This window comes from Hippocampus zosterae, chromosome 10, assembly GCF_025434085.1.
Source record: "Hippocampus zosterae strain Florida chromosome 10, ASM2543408v3, whole genome shotgun sequence".
Taxonomy (NCBI): Eukaryota; Metazoa; Chordata; class Actinopteri; order Syngnathiformes; family Syngnathidae; genus Hippocampus; species Hippocampus zosterae.
In genome coordinates, this window is record NC_067460.1 from 7,191,929 (window position 1) to 7,206,295 (window position 14,367).

Sequence of the window (14,367 nt, forward strand, 5' to 3'; positions counted from 1 at the left end):
CCCGTTTGTAGGCACAACGAGCAGGCTTGGCAGCAAAGACGTTAAGCAACTGCTGCCTCGTGTCCAAGTTTTGGCAAGCTCACACAGGACGAGAGCTGAGTGTTTACGACTGGTGTACAATTTTGCTGATGCAAGTGACCGCATGGCCGTGCCGTCACCGCCGCTAACATCCAGAATGACGTGTCAACGCTCGAACGTGTGATTTGACTAGTTAGCTGATGGAAGCTGAAGCTGTCAGACTCGGTGATCAAAACGAGTATTGATCATACACCGGATGCATAAATGTAAAAATGTCCCATGGTGGCTGTGTCACTGAATGACTGAAATGACAAAAATCGACTGGGCCCTTTTTTGGCCCTTTTTACAATATCTTTCTTGTCATTGTGTTTATTTCACAGGAAACCGTTATTATAGATAATTTTCCTCATAATTCTCTTCTTAGGAAGTACAATATTCGGGTTGAGGACATCATGGTGAGGGATGTGCGCTACATCACACTCAATTGCTGCTACAGAGACCTTCATAACGTCCTGCTGACGGGTCACCTCAAAACTCTGGCGCTGGTGGAATCAGCTGGTGAGACGCACTCAAACCTTCTCATTCATAAGCATGTAAGAAAACCTTTATTAGTCTTGCAATGGAGAAATTCCCAATTCACAGCAGCAAAGTTATGAAAGGAAAAAGTAGAACAACAAAATATAGGAGCTGCTGGAAAGGCAGCCACTCTTGCGGCGCCATTTTGAAGTCAAAATAAAAATAACATAACACCTAGGACACAGACAGTCGTGCAATCTTCACCACTTTTCTGCATACACTTTGTTGTCTCAAGCAGTTATAGGTGAAAGAGGAGAGGATCAAAGTGTCCTTTCGCCAATGGGTCAGAGACGTCATGCTGAAAATGTGCACACGTCTGCTACAAGCTAAGTTTTGAAAGCAAAAATGAAGCTGTAGCGTCCATTGACGAAAAGAGATTTGTTCATTTCTCCTGTCCCACGTACTCCGCTTCAAACTCCAAGCTGCGACTCCCAGTTCCAAATCCGCATCGGCGCTCCGCGCTAACGCTCCTTTCTTCTCATCGTCGGCTCCTCAAGCCTTACATCCATCCAGCCGCAGACCGTTCAATACCACCAATCTCTCCGCTGAACAAAGCGGGGCTGTGAAAAATGCTGCCCATTACAGGCGCAAGACACAAGCGCCTGTCCAGCAACGACAGTCAAATGGCGCCGACATTACTCCCAGTCAAAAACAGTGCTGGTATACCCATGCTGCAGAGAAGGCGCAACCACCAAGCACAGAGTCTCCTCAGTGATGAATGTCGTGGCCAAAAATGCTGAAAAAAATCCACATCAGATCCACACGACGTAACAACAAACACAAAGTGACAAAACAAACACAAGAACAACAACAACAAAAAAGCAAGGCTCATGAGAGCACTTGCCGACGGCTGCCTACTCGGGCGCCATCTTGACTTCTGTGTGTGTCTGAACCTTTGACTCAGACAGTAAATGAATATTTATCAAATTTATTTGCAGTTATGGTGCAAGTGGGGGGTTTTGGAGTGTACACTACCCATTTGCATTTGCCCTCATTAAAACAACTTGGCAATACTGAGCTATAATATAAACCACTTGAACAGCAAGAAAAAAGCCAGCCTGGTGCCACGCTCATTGAGAAATTGATTGACAACTTTAACTTGCCACAGCTTGCGGATATTACCGCCTTCACTGGAGCACCACGGTGCAAATGCGACAGTCTGTTATGGTCGCATGCATGCAGATGTTCTGGAACAAATTATTTGCTGCATTCAATCCCCCGCCCCCAAAAACGGAAAAAATAGAAGTTTCAGTAACAGTGCTTATTGTTGCAATTATTTCAAGCAGGGTGTGAAGAAAGTAACGTGGATGAATTTTTAGCAACTGTGTCAACTTCCAAAGCTAATGCTAAAACATTAGAAGTAGGATCTACAAACAGAGCCTTATCAGCACATGAACTTTAAAACGGGTGACAATGATGTATATTTTTGCTTGGGGATGTTGGGTAATATCTCATTTGGGCACTGTGCGGGTGACAATACAGATGGTGTTATTGGGGAACAAGCTTTTTTTTTTTTTTTTTGGTAACATTACTGAAGTCAATTATGTTTAAATGTCACGATTACCGTAGTTATACAGGTTCTCTTGCACTAGTCGACATACTTGTATACACCGGACATGGGCAAATTAAATGTGTTCTTTGCCTTATTTTAGTCACCAACTGTGTTTCAATTTTTCAATTTAATTTCCCACATGTGGTTAATAAAGTCTCCCTATACAAGCTCACCTATTTCAAACGTGGCCAGACATCGCTTGCCTTGTAAGTGCATAAGGGAGAGAGGACAAAAGCCAGAATTTATTTCAAGAGGCTCTCGGTCAAAGTCAGTTGTTAATTTTGACTTTCCATTACAGGTGAATTGTTGTATGAGTGCTGTCCACCGGAAACCTGCTTGACATTCACTCATTTTATTCGTGCGTTAGATGGAGAGCAATTGTGAACACCAGTTTTTAGATTTCTCCACAGATTCTCAATTGGATTGAGGTCTGGACTTTGACTTACCCATTCTAACACTTGGATAGTTCGGTTGTGAACCATTCGTCCCACACTGGGAAAATTTCCAATCTACAGCAGCAAGATTGGGGGTGGGGTGGGGGGATTAAACGATAGATTTTACTTTGTGTTTAGGTTAATTGCCTTACTGGAAGGTAAACCTCCATCCCAGTCTCAGTTCTTTTGCAGACTCCAACAGGTTTTCTTCCAAAATGGCCCTGTCCAAAATGGCTCTATCTTTGCATCAACTGTCACTATCTTCTTTGTCCCTCCTGAAAAAAAGTAGACCCAGACCATGATGCTGCCACCTCCATGTTTGACAATGGTGAAGGTGTTTTCATGGTGATGTGCATTGTTACTTTTTCGCCAAACGGTTTGCATTTAGCCCAAGAGGTTCTGGTCTAATGTGACCAGAGCATCTTCTTCCACATGCTTTTTGTGTCTCCCAGGTGGCATGTGGCTAGGCCTCTCACAGTAATTACTTTATCGACTTGGCGTTCGATGAGCAAAAATGGAGAAGATATTTTTTTTCACACTCAATAAATGGTCATTTACATGCATGTTTGTTCACATCCGCCATCAACGTTCACTCGTGCTGCTTCATCACCTTGTCTGTCAGTCAGCCTGCTCGCTGCCGTGAAACTGTTGGTACTCACGCAAGCACACATGAACACCAATTGTGAAACAGCCTTTGAAATCTGTTCAGTTGGTTTTGCATGTGTCCGATCGCAGTGGTCCCAAACCATTTTTGGCCCACGGACAGGTTTAATGTCAAATAATGTCAAACAATATTTTCTTGGACCGGCTTTTAAGGCCGGATAAATACAACAAAATAATATGATTTGACTGCATGAAAATTGTGGTCTTTTCTAAACATAATAATAAACACGAATCATGACACGAGGAACGTCCTATCTGGTCGCAACACTCTCTGGTCATATATATATGTGTATTATTGTATACTGTATTGTGTGCATATTCACTACATGCTAAACTATTTATGAAACTAATTGCTGGGTTCCCTGCAATGTTGCAATGGGCGTTTAGCATGATGTCTTCAATCTGTTCACTTTTTCTTTCTAAAATGAGTCATTTTATCTTGTTTGATTCTTCTGATACCAGTAAATGGGGGGGGGGGGGTGCATCATACATCAGTAGAGAGGAAAAAAACTGCTTATAAAGTGTGATTTTTGGGGTGGAGGTTACTCCATTGCCTCTAGACCAGGGGTGGGCAACAGGCAGACCCTTGATAAATACTCCAACCCAACCCCAAACAATTTATTTTGGGGGATGATCGGGACAATTTTATTTGCTTATTTTTCATTATAGATTTCTTTCATAACTACCCCCCTCCCCCACAAAAAAATCTCAAAAAATGCCGATAAACAATTTAACATTCTTATTTTGTGAAAAATGAGAGGAAATGGAGATCCTGACAAATCGTATAAAATCCATTGCGAATCCGCGTCTGCCGAAGTGCCAATATGCAGGTGTCAACTGTAGTTTTACGTTGTAAAAATACCATTCCCCAATAGATGGAAAACATCATATTTATCCGGCCTTAAACTTCTCGATATTACGATACTGTCTTCACGTTTTCCCCTCTGTGTTTTTCCCTCAGCATCCATGATTCTCTTGGGCTCTATTGAGCGTGCTCAGCTCCAGTCGCTGCTGTCCCTGCAGCTTGGACGCTCTCGCCGGCTGGAGTTCATCAGAGAGCGGGCAACAGCAGAGAAGAAGCGCCTGTCTGTTGTCTCTAACTCTGATGGCGAAGATGACCACCGGAGAGCAAGTCAGGAGGTCCGCTTCCAGGTCAGATGTCACAGGGAACGTTCAACTCATTTCTTTGTTCCCTTGCTGCTTACGGGTGCATTTACACATTTCCTTGGACAAAAATTAACCAGATTTGAAATGAAAATGAAATTATTACACACGTTGAGAAATAGAGTTCAAGTTCATCCACTTTCCAAATACCACATTCCGATTTTGTGACTTTTCTGACAGTATGTTAGGGTCTTCAGCATTGAACATGTTGCAGAATAAACATTGTACCATTACTTTTTAGCGGGTTATTTCCTTATGTGATCTCGCTGTCTAGTAGTGAAGGGCCTCTTTTCCATCCATCTATCCATTTTCCGATCTGCTTTATCCTCACAAGGGTCATGGGGGGTGCTGGAGCCTATCCCGGCTGTCCTCGGGCAGTAGGCGGGGGACACCCTGAACCGGTTGCCAGCCAATCGCAGGGCACACAGAGACAAACAACCATCCGCGCTTGCACTTGCACCTAGGGTATGATATATTTGACCTGCAAATTCAACTCAAGGATGCTTTAGAACTTGAAGCTCCTCCTTAGCCGTGGGATGGGTGAGATCCGACTGGAGCGCCTAAAGGCTCTGGATTTTGTGGTTCCATCTTGTTGGCACACCTTTGCAGCATCACATGAATATCTGGGGTGAAGTGAGGCCAGAGAGTGTGTTCCAACTACTTTGTACAAGGGAGGATAACGCTCCTCAGCCTTCCTGAAAAGGTCTATTCAGGGTTTATGGGTGGTGTGGAGGGGGTTGCCGGTGTTCACAGTGCTAGCAGTTCGTTGGATTTGTTTCTAGTGACACCATCATCACTGTCCTTTGCCACCCAGTATGCTCATAAGCTATTCTTGACTACAGAATTTTTAAGCACAGCTGAGGCTTTGAATTGTTCCACTTTAGTATCCTTGACAGGTGGATTGTTACAGGAACTGAATTGATCCAAAATCTGCCTTGGGTTTTCATGGTGAGGAGGGAGCTGATCCAGAAGGACCTCATTTCACTGGTTAATCTACACTTCCAACTTCACCTACCTGTACGGTCATGAGTTGTATGGCTTTGACCGCAAGCACAAGACCACGGATACAAGCACATGAAATGAGGTTCCTCTGCAGAGTGTCCAGGCTCTCCCTTTGAGAGGTTGAATAGCCCAAGAGGAACCAGATTAGGTGGTTCCTGCTTCTAATGTGGAGGTCTCCTGGGCGTTGTGTTGCAATCACTTCCCCCAGGGAGGAGGCCCTTAGAAAAACCCAATTCACGTTGAAGAGACTGTATGCCTCAAGATCCCCATGAAAGAGCTGGATGCAGTGGCTGGGGAGCGTGAAGTCTGGGCTTCCCTCTTAACGCTTCTGCACACACGACCTGACTGCAGATAAGCAGAAGTTTGGATGGATGGAGGGATGTTTATCCTGCAGTAGTTGTCAAAAGTATTTAATTTACTGTATGTTTTTTGTATGTGCGTTTGCAGATTTCGACTGAAGAGTCTTCATTCAGTCCTACTCGTCCAGTTCCTCAGAAACCCTTGAAACCTGCTCTGAAGAGACCGTCCGTGGTGGAGCGGCCCATTGATATCCCCATCGGTGTGTCATACTGTTACTTTATTTATTTCTCAATGAGAGATTGACTCGTTCATCTTGACAAATGAAAAATCAGGAACTTCGACAGTGTCAGTGTAAATATTCATCATTTTAATTCCGGAGGATTGTTGATACACAGGTCAACTAATTCTCATTTTTCAGATCATGACTTGCATTGGCAAACTGGAATAACAATACAACCTCTGTCTCATATAGCACAGTTTAGGTTTTTTTGTTTTTAACATTGTTGACTCAGACAACTCATTTTCCAGTATAGGACTTCCATAGGGTGTCATAAAAAGATTGCAAAAGCTAAACGCATTTCTAGATGTTTGCTGAACTGAAGTCTCAAGAGATTTGCTTATGTCCTGCATGATGTCATGCATGATGACAGGTCACAGCTTTAAGAGCAGATTTTGAGCCATATTTTTGGAAAGAATTACTAGTAAAAGTTCAAATCTTGAGACTTGGGGAGCTTTTGACGTCACTCCTGTTTATTGTGTGACAGCGTCAGCCATTTTTGTCTCGTAGGCTCACAGGATCATTCAAGCAACTCCAGTCTAAAGAACTTGTTTTGTGCCAGTCCAGATGCGGAGCTCATGGAGGTGAGAGAATCCTATCCTTGAACGCACCCAACAGCAGCACACACACACACACACACACATACACACACGCACACACACACACACAGTGGCTCACGACTTGCTGTTCGCACATGCTTCACACTCTCAGATACATGCTTCACACTCGACAGTACAGTACCTCCCACACAAGCAAATAAATCCAATGAACAACACTGAAATCTCAGCCAATGCCAGTACAAGACAACTATTTTCCATTTTGTCTTGAGTATTGTAACTGAGAGCGCGAATCAAAGGTATTATTATTTTTTCTCATTCAATCTACAACTATAGTATTGCAACTAACTTTCCACCGCGCTGCAGTCTATTTGCGAGATACATATTTAGAACTCGCAGGAAAGTTTGTTTTTGTTTGCTTTACATTTCTTCAGCTGTGAAGGGTGTTTTTTAATGTTGTTTGCTTGTCCTTGGTTGGTGGAAGAAAAACAACAATGTCGAGAGCCCCGTGTCTCCTGACAGCAGGAGGCAGTCAAAACGAGTCCGGATATCTGTTGTGGTAAGAGAGCCATCATTTGAAGGCAACCCAAATGCCAGGATTCCGCCGGGTAATAATAGGTTCATCAGCCAATCAAAACGTATCACGCTACCATTCCATTCCAGGGCTAATTGCTCATGCCAATGGCCTGTGATCTGGGAAATGCTGACCCCAAGCCCATCTGTGCCATTGTGCCAACAAGTTTTGAACAGTCTCTTCTTGTTAAACCTGTAAACTGCCTGCTGACCTCTCATTGCCAGTTGTTGCTTGCTTTCATGATTTTCAAAACTTAGCTCCATTTTGCTGGATCTGTTTTATTGGTCCAAAGGTCATGAGAGGTTATGCAGAACATTTGACCACTGATATGGCCACACTTATTCATTGCTTCCTGACAGCGGGGGGGGGAGGATCCATTCTCGCCATTCTGCATTAGCAGAATTTTTAGTGCACAGCGGAACACTCCAATTAATAAAGGCAAGTTAAGCAAGCTCACCACTTTTTTGTCGTCAGTGACACAACACATAATGTGCTGTATGTATTCAGAAATATAAAAAATAGGGACCAATTTGGTGTGAAACAAGGATGTTTTTGTGGGTATGGCAGAAAGTGACAGTTTTGCATTAGTTGTGACGTGCTGACTGAACAAATACCGGACCGATATCCGATTTCAATATGGGATAATGGCCTGCACAGTGGTAATTTTTTTTTAAAATACTTAATCAGAGCAATTCGCCAAAATCTATTCAATCCAGAATATTGTGTTGAAGCTCTTAACACTCCAGTAATCTTTTTTTTTCCTGCTTTTGAGCTGGCCGCTCTCCTTTCTGAAACCCTATTTCTATTTTAAATTGAACACTTGGGGCTCCAGAAGTCTTCCCGAAACATCTACATATAACTTTCATCTTACTGTATTTGAAAAACAAGTGGTCAGATGTTCGACAAGTTTGAGGCTGTTCAAACCTGGCATGCTGTTCTTTCCATCCTTCTGTGTCACCCGAGGTGTCCAATCAGTGACAACCTCCCAGAGTTGGCATCGCCTTTCTGGAGTGGCCCAAAGTCAGATTGTGTGTTTGGAAGTCTGCGATATTCAGTGGACTAAATACTCTGAATTGGGAGAGTGAGTTCGCCTGTGCATGCAGCTATACATACTGTATCACAATTTGAGAATCAGATATTTTCAAAAGAAGGCATGTTTGAGCTACAGCTCACCTTGTATGAGAGCGAAAAAGGATAATGCATGAGAAGTGCAATTGACAAATTGTCATTCTTTGACTGTGACGTTATCTGCTGTCAAATTACCAATTGCTATATTTGCATTATTGGATGGCAATCATTGATTTAAACAACTGATTGTAAATTGAAAAAATACAAATCCCATCAACATCTGCTTTGCTTTGATGGTATGTGATAAATCAAACAATTCTTGATTACCTATCACATGATCATGTCGGCAAAGTAAATGGATTTTCTCATCATTCTGTATGCAATGCCATTCCCTTCACCAGGAGCCACCACCCAGCCTAAGGGGTTTCTTTGGGGTGAGACAAATATTATTCCCATTCATTCTAAACCTTTGAATGTGAACATATAATGAGAAACACGTTTTTCAGCACCTTCAAATCTGTACTTCCAAATCGAGGCGATGCATATCAATTTGCCGGACTGCACGGTGAACGAGTGGTTCTTTTTGAGTCACTGTTTTTAGGTTCAAAATGTCAGGTCCAGCCTTCCTGTGTGGAGTTTGCATGTTCTTCCTGTGATTGCGTGGATAGTCGGCTGATATTGTCCTTCCGGTGGAAGCAAGCTACTGTATTTTCCGCAATATAAGGCGCTTGGGAGTATAAGGCGCGCTTTCATTGAATGGCCTATTTTAAAACTGTTTTCATATATAGGGTGCACTACATTATAAAGGCACATGGAATAGAAGCTACAATAGTGGCTGCAGTTTAGTTATGCATCCAACAGTTGGAGCTATGCTAAAGGAAATCCAATCCAATCCAATACAGCTTGATTTATATAGAGCTTTCACAACCGCTGCAGCTTTAACAAAGCACTCTACAGAACATTTAATATATGACGTCCAAGAAATGAGAATATTGATCCATATGTAGCTCAGGATGTTGCATGAAGCAAGACACGAAGTCCATAAAACATGTTTTATTCTTTGGCACCCCGTGGCAACTGGTCACAAACACAGACATGAAGCATATAAATGCAAATGGTATTACAAAACAATAAATCAAAAACAAAAGTCATGAAAACAATTGATTCAACAAAAAGGGTCACAAACCTCGTGGGCTCACATCCACAATGGGGGGTGTCCTTGCTTGTCTCCTTCCTTCGTTTAGTCAGGAGTTAACTCTGCTTTTGGTCTTATCTCCGTTTCATAATGGCTGCACAGAGCTCACAAAGTAATTATCTGTTTGAGTGTGTGTTGGGGATGCACATGTCAATTAGTCCCTGGCAGAACCCTTTTACCTTACAATTGGTTCCTGCTAATAATCACCACTAGATGGCATTGGAACAACAGAGAAACGACTCAATTGGGAATATAAAGAGACAGTAAAACTAGATGTAATGTGCATCGGTTTATCAGGCGCACTGTCAGCTTTTGAGAAAATTGAATGCTTTTAGCTGCGCATTGTAGTGGAGAAAATACAGGAGCTTGCATTGATGCTGTCCGACTGTTGTGAAGGCTGCTACCGCCACCTAGTGGTGGCGGCGTGAAGCATATTAGTAGTATAAATTTGTGCTTCTACTTCAAAACCCCCAAAAAATTTTGTCACCCTGAATACGGAACGCAGTTTGAGGCGTGTCTCAACATGGGGGCGATCTAAACTGTACAACAATAAAGTATTTGTTTCTCTGAAAATGAGTAGCGACATTTATTTGTCACAAACGATCAGAATTTATTATTGTTACTTTGAATTTGTGATGGTTGGTGCTCTTGTAAATTTGTTACCACCAGATTGCCTCCTCTAACAGCCACTCTTCGTTCGGTTCGTTAACAAATTTTGCACATCCTTTATCTCCCAAACTGCTTTCTCAACAATAACACAATACATCTATGTGGTTATGTTGCTGCTATTTCAAAATAAAATGAATACATATTTTGGATTTAATTGTTGGACGGCGAGGCAATTATCCGCGATTGATGGTTAATAGTAAGACCTACCAGGAGACCAACAATGTTTCAAACGAGTACCAATTATAGGCTCGCTGTGTGATCTGTGCAGAGAAAACACATTATTAGTTCATTTTTGGATGTGTTAAGTGGGCTTTCAGAATCACTTTTTCGCCCGTTAGTCATTGCAGCTCGACAGTGAAGTCATACGTAACAAAGCCTTGTGGCGCCAGAGTGTGGGTGCATTTCATTGGGCTGTGACATTTTTCTCCCACTATAAGCTGGTCTTCTTTTGTCAAATGGTGATGTTGAGAGCAGCCATTGTTCTACATTTTTCGAATGTTATGTGGGCATGTTCAAGACTATGGATGACTTTATCCAAACATATTTTTCAAACCTTCTGGTTTTGCCTGTGACGGAGAAGGGATCAAGTTAGTCCCTCACGGTTCCTCTATTCATCTGTTGTTTGTTTGGGAATGTGGACGTGTCCCCGCATTACACTCTTCGTCCATCTTTATGACTTTTCAAAAGCCTTCACACCTCTAGCCCGCCTCTTCCACTCCTCCTATCTCGGTCATGAAATATTGATGCAGAGTAAATGACATCAGTAGTCTGTTTCAGAGAAATGATGACGCCCAGCCTCTCAGTCTCAGTTTTCTCATTATTTTTTCCCCCTTCTTGAGTTTTCATAATGCTGTCATGCTTTATTTATGATGACTTATGTGCTCAAGGGTTTTCTTTTCTTGTCTGTTTGTTTGGTTGCTGTTGTTTCCTTTTTTTTTCATTTCTTATGTCATCTTTGGGGGGAAATCTCAAGGCAATATGCATCTTTTTTATTACTAATTTTTAACACGTTGAATTGACGCTTGCAGAAAACGACATGGTGACTTGATCTGTGTCCTTTTACCACTGGGTGAACAAAGCGGGCGATAGACTAACCACTTGTAAATCGCTTTCCAGTTTAAAATGACTTCTGAGTATGTTTCACACATCACTGCATTCGCTATTACCCAGAGACAAAAAATATTGAACATTTCTCACTGAACACTGTATTCAGTAGGTGATAAATCGAGGGTGTGCAAAGTATGGTCCGTGGGGCACATAAGGCATGCTCCATTCTGTAATCCATAATGCGATATTTGCTACATTTATCTATACTTTTTTTTCCCTGAAATTGGTTTAATAAATTGTATCTATTCATTTGAACATCATACTTCTCAATCATTGGTTTAAAAATATATTTTGAGGCAGGACTTATAGAAACACATCTACATGTATATGTAAATGGCGTTTCAATTTAAAAGGTGGATAATTGATTCGAATTGAATCTTTCAAAGTAAAGCAAATCAAAAAAATTGAATATTTTAAATGGACTTTTTTTTTCATTGTTTTCTTTTTTTTTAAATACCTTGCCTCTTAATGACCTGACCCAGCAGTGTTTTCAAAAATCAAATGTGGCCGTTGAGCATCAACGTTTGCCCACCTCCGGTGCATGTAAAAATAATTTCCTGTGGTCAAATGCTCTCCATTTTCACAGGTGAACAGACACCTTGACCAATTGGATCAAATTGGTCGAGAAAAAAAATCAAAAAAATCAAAAACACCATTGCATCAAAAAAGTAGCTGGAGGATAATTCCCTCAAGTGATAGTGGGAGAACATGAGCTTAGTGGTTGAAACATCTGGAGCCTCCAACTGCTGAGCCTCCAAATACAGATCTTGAAGCCCAAGCAGACGTTTTAAATGCCATTTTTGGAAAACTTCGAATCAATTATACATTCATTTTTATCCACGGTTGAGCTTCCTCGTCATCAGCTGAATGCATACCTCCCTATACATTGGAGGGGGGGGGGCGAGGAGGCAGCAATACAACAGCATGATTGTAGCATTTGAAAAAGACAAAACAGTTATCATCATTGTTATCATTTCCCAAGTTCAATAAAAAGAAAAACCATGAGCTGCAAAGCGGAAACGGTTTGTAACTCGATTTTCAAGAATGAAGAACAATGGATGACGTAGAAAAGAAGTGCAGCAGAGCCAAACATTCTCCTTCCCCACAGCATTGTATTAACAACAAAGCCATTAACAATGGTGTAAAAGCCTGCCTCCTAATCAGATGCGGTGGTAAGACAGTACCGGTAATAGAATTTGTAAACGATGAGCAAAGTTATCATTAGTAGCAGGAAAATCAGCAGTTAATTGCCTGCATGTGATTACTGTTGTAATGTTCCCCTCTTGCACCGTTTACTGTCTGGCAGTCGCTGAGAGAAACATCATTACTAGAAACATGAGCATCAGGGAGAAACTTTGGAATGTCTTTTTTTATTACTTTGACAATTTAAACTGTTATTCCGGCAACCAAATAGGAGGACACTCAATGCTACGTAACATACGTTTTGGGGAGTTGTTTTTTCCCCCTTACATCTGATGAAAATAATGAATTGTAGTGAAAATCCACATTTTGATTTATTCTGATCTTGATTTGTCAGACTGATCAAAAATATTGTTGATTCGTTTAAACTAATGTGACTAAAGTGTCACATTCCTGTCAAATAAACAGGGCCAAAAAAGCTGAAGTATCTTTTCAACATGTCCCATAAGGGAACGGTTGGTGTAAGTCTCGCCGACAAAGTTGAAAAACCTTGAAAAGCGCGAATACAATAATATACAGCATGTGCCCTTATGTTGTGTTTCTCGTTACTTAAATGCAAATTTGGCGAGTGATATGCATGACATAATTTTACACGGTGACAGTTTCATTCCCAGTACAGGATATGATGATTTTATTTTATTTTGTTTTGTTTTCTGCGTGTCCTTCATTTGAATTTTCAAACATGCCGTTGATAATCACTCTTTGAATTATAGTATTAACTAATTGAACGTTATATTTTTATCGTCTACCGCCAGAGTGACTGAAGTGAAAAACGTGACTTAAAAAGTGAGGAAACGTCACACACTTCACTGCTTGCTCTTACTTCTGTGAGCATTTATAGACAGTTTTTGTTGCCATCGTTACAGCTCCAAAGTATGACTTCCAATTTGAAATCCATCTGGAGCTGTAACAGCTTCCGCTCTTCTGAAATGTGTCTGCGCTTGGTCTCATCAAGTCCAGACACAACTGCCCTCTGCTTGCATGGAGCACCTTTTTCTACCCCACGGCTGCAGTTGCTAAGGTTACCAACAGGTCGTCCACTGCAGCGATGAGGATAAATGAGCTCAGGCTCCCATCAGCCCCAGGGTTATGCTTACTTTTCCCTCCCATTTTTCCTTTACACACACATTAAATTCCGAGCAAATAAACGCCCGCTTGGCAGCACGTAACTGAACGCGCACTGTATTTTTCTTCAAAGAAAGAAGGGTCGCTTTTCCTGCTTGTCAACAATGGCAACGTCCAATCGGAATTTATCAGCCAGAGGCTCTGAGGGCAGTGACAATCCATCATTATAATGCTCATCTGGTCCGAAATCGCACACATCATACTCCCTCGCTCCTAAAATTCACTGTAGTCGCTCCTTTAGTCACTCATTCCATTCGTGTCCATTGCAACGCTCATGATGTGATGCATGGGTGACCATGCGTCTCTAATGTGTCTTTCCATTTGCTGCAATGATAGAAACCCTGCAGTTTAAAAGCACAAATATCAGCCGGCAAGAATTCATACATCAATATCATACTGACAATATGCTTCCTTGAAATTGTAATTGAATCTGTGATAATCTGTCGTCTCTCAGAATTTATGAATTTATTTTTTGTGTGTGCGTTTGACATCCGCAGGACGACGACGATGTGGAAGATGATATGACCATCCGAGAGGTAAGTCCACTGGTGCATTTACTGCTCTGAGTCGAAAGCCTCGGCAAGACAGAGGGGATCCTGTTCTCCCTCGCGGAGGCAACACCGACCATCAGATATTTTCACGAAACTGTGCAGGCAACAAAAAAAACAACTCTGTCACTGTGTTCACCATTTGGTTTGATGTGGTGTTTCAGCCCTCCAGATTGCAAATGGATGGCTCTTGCACAAAGCCGCTACTGGCTAGTTTAACCGTGACGTTGCTCTGGGTAGCAGCCGGCCTAGCTGCTGTGAAGTGTACAGAAAAGTAACCCCACTGTTACGTAACATTTGGGCGAAAGAGCCGAAACAGCTCGCTCACACATTAGGTT

General features: G+C 41.9%; 2 protein-coding genes across 6 annotated transcripts in view; one reads left to right on the forward strand and one right to left on the reverse strand.

The window, feature by feature from the left end:
* Window positions 1–14,367, forward strand: part of clcn2c (chloride channel 2c) — a 106,031-nt gene that overhangs the window by 79,539 nt on the left and 12,125 nt on the right. For 2 of the 5 annotated variants that reach the window (XM_052078869.1, XM_052078871.1), the window contains 7 exons: window positions 443–576; window positions 4,205–4,395; window positions 5,857–5,968; window positions 6,497–6,570; window positions 7,028–7,102; window positions 8,587–8,619; window positions 13,979–14,017. In XM_052078869.1, the coding sequence (XP_051934829.1) occupies window positions 443–576; window positions 4,205–4,395; window positions 5,857–5,968; window positions 6,497–6,570; window positions 7,028–7,102; window positions 8,587–8,619; window positions 13,979–14,017 (658 nt within the window). The remainder of the gene's footprint in view (window positions 1–442; window positions 577–4,204; window positions 4,396–5,856; window positions 5,969–6,496; window positions 6,571–7,027; window positions 7,103–8,586; window positions 8,620–13,978; window positions 14,018–14,367) is intronic. The other 3 variants (XM_052078870.1, XM_052078873.1, XM_052078872.1) reach the window with 2 other exon arrangements.
* The window catches only part of fam131ab (family with sequence similarity 131 member Ab), a 54,703-nt gene continuing 45,052 nt past the window's right edge, over window positions 4,717–14,367 (reverse strand). The window contains exon 7 of the transcript XR_007964479.1: window positions 4,717–4,726. The gene's annotated coding sequence lies outside the window, so the exon portion shown is untranslated. The remainder of the gene's footprint in view (window positions 4,727–14,367) is intronic.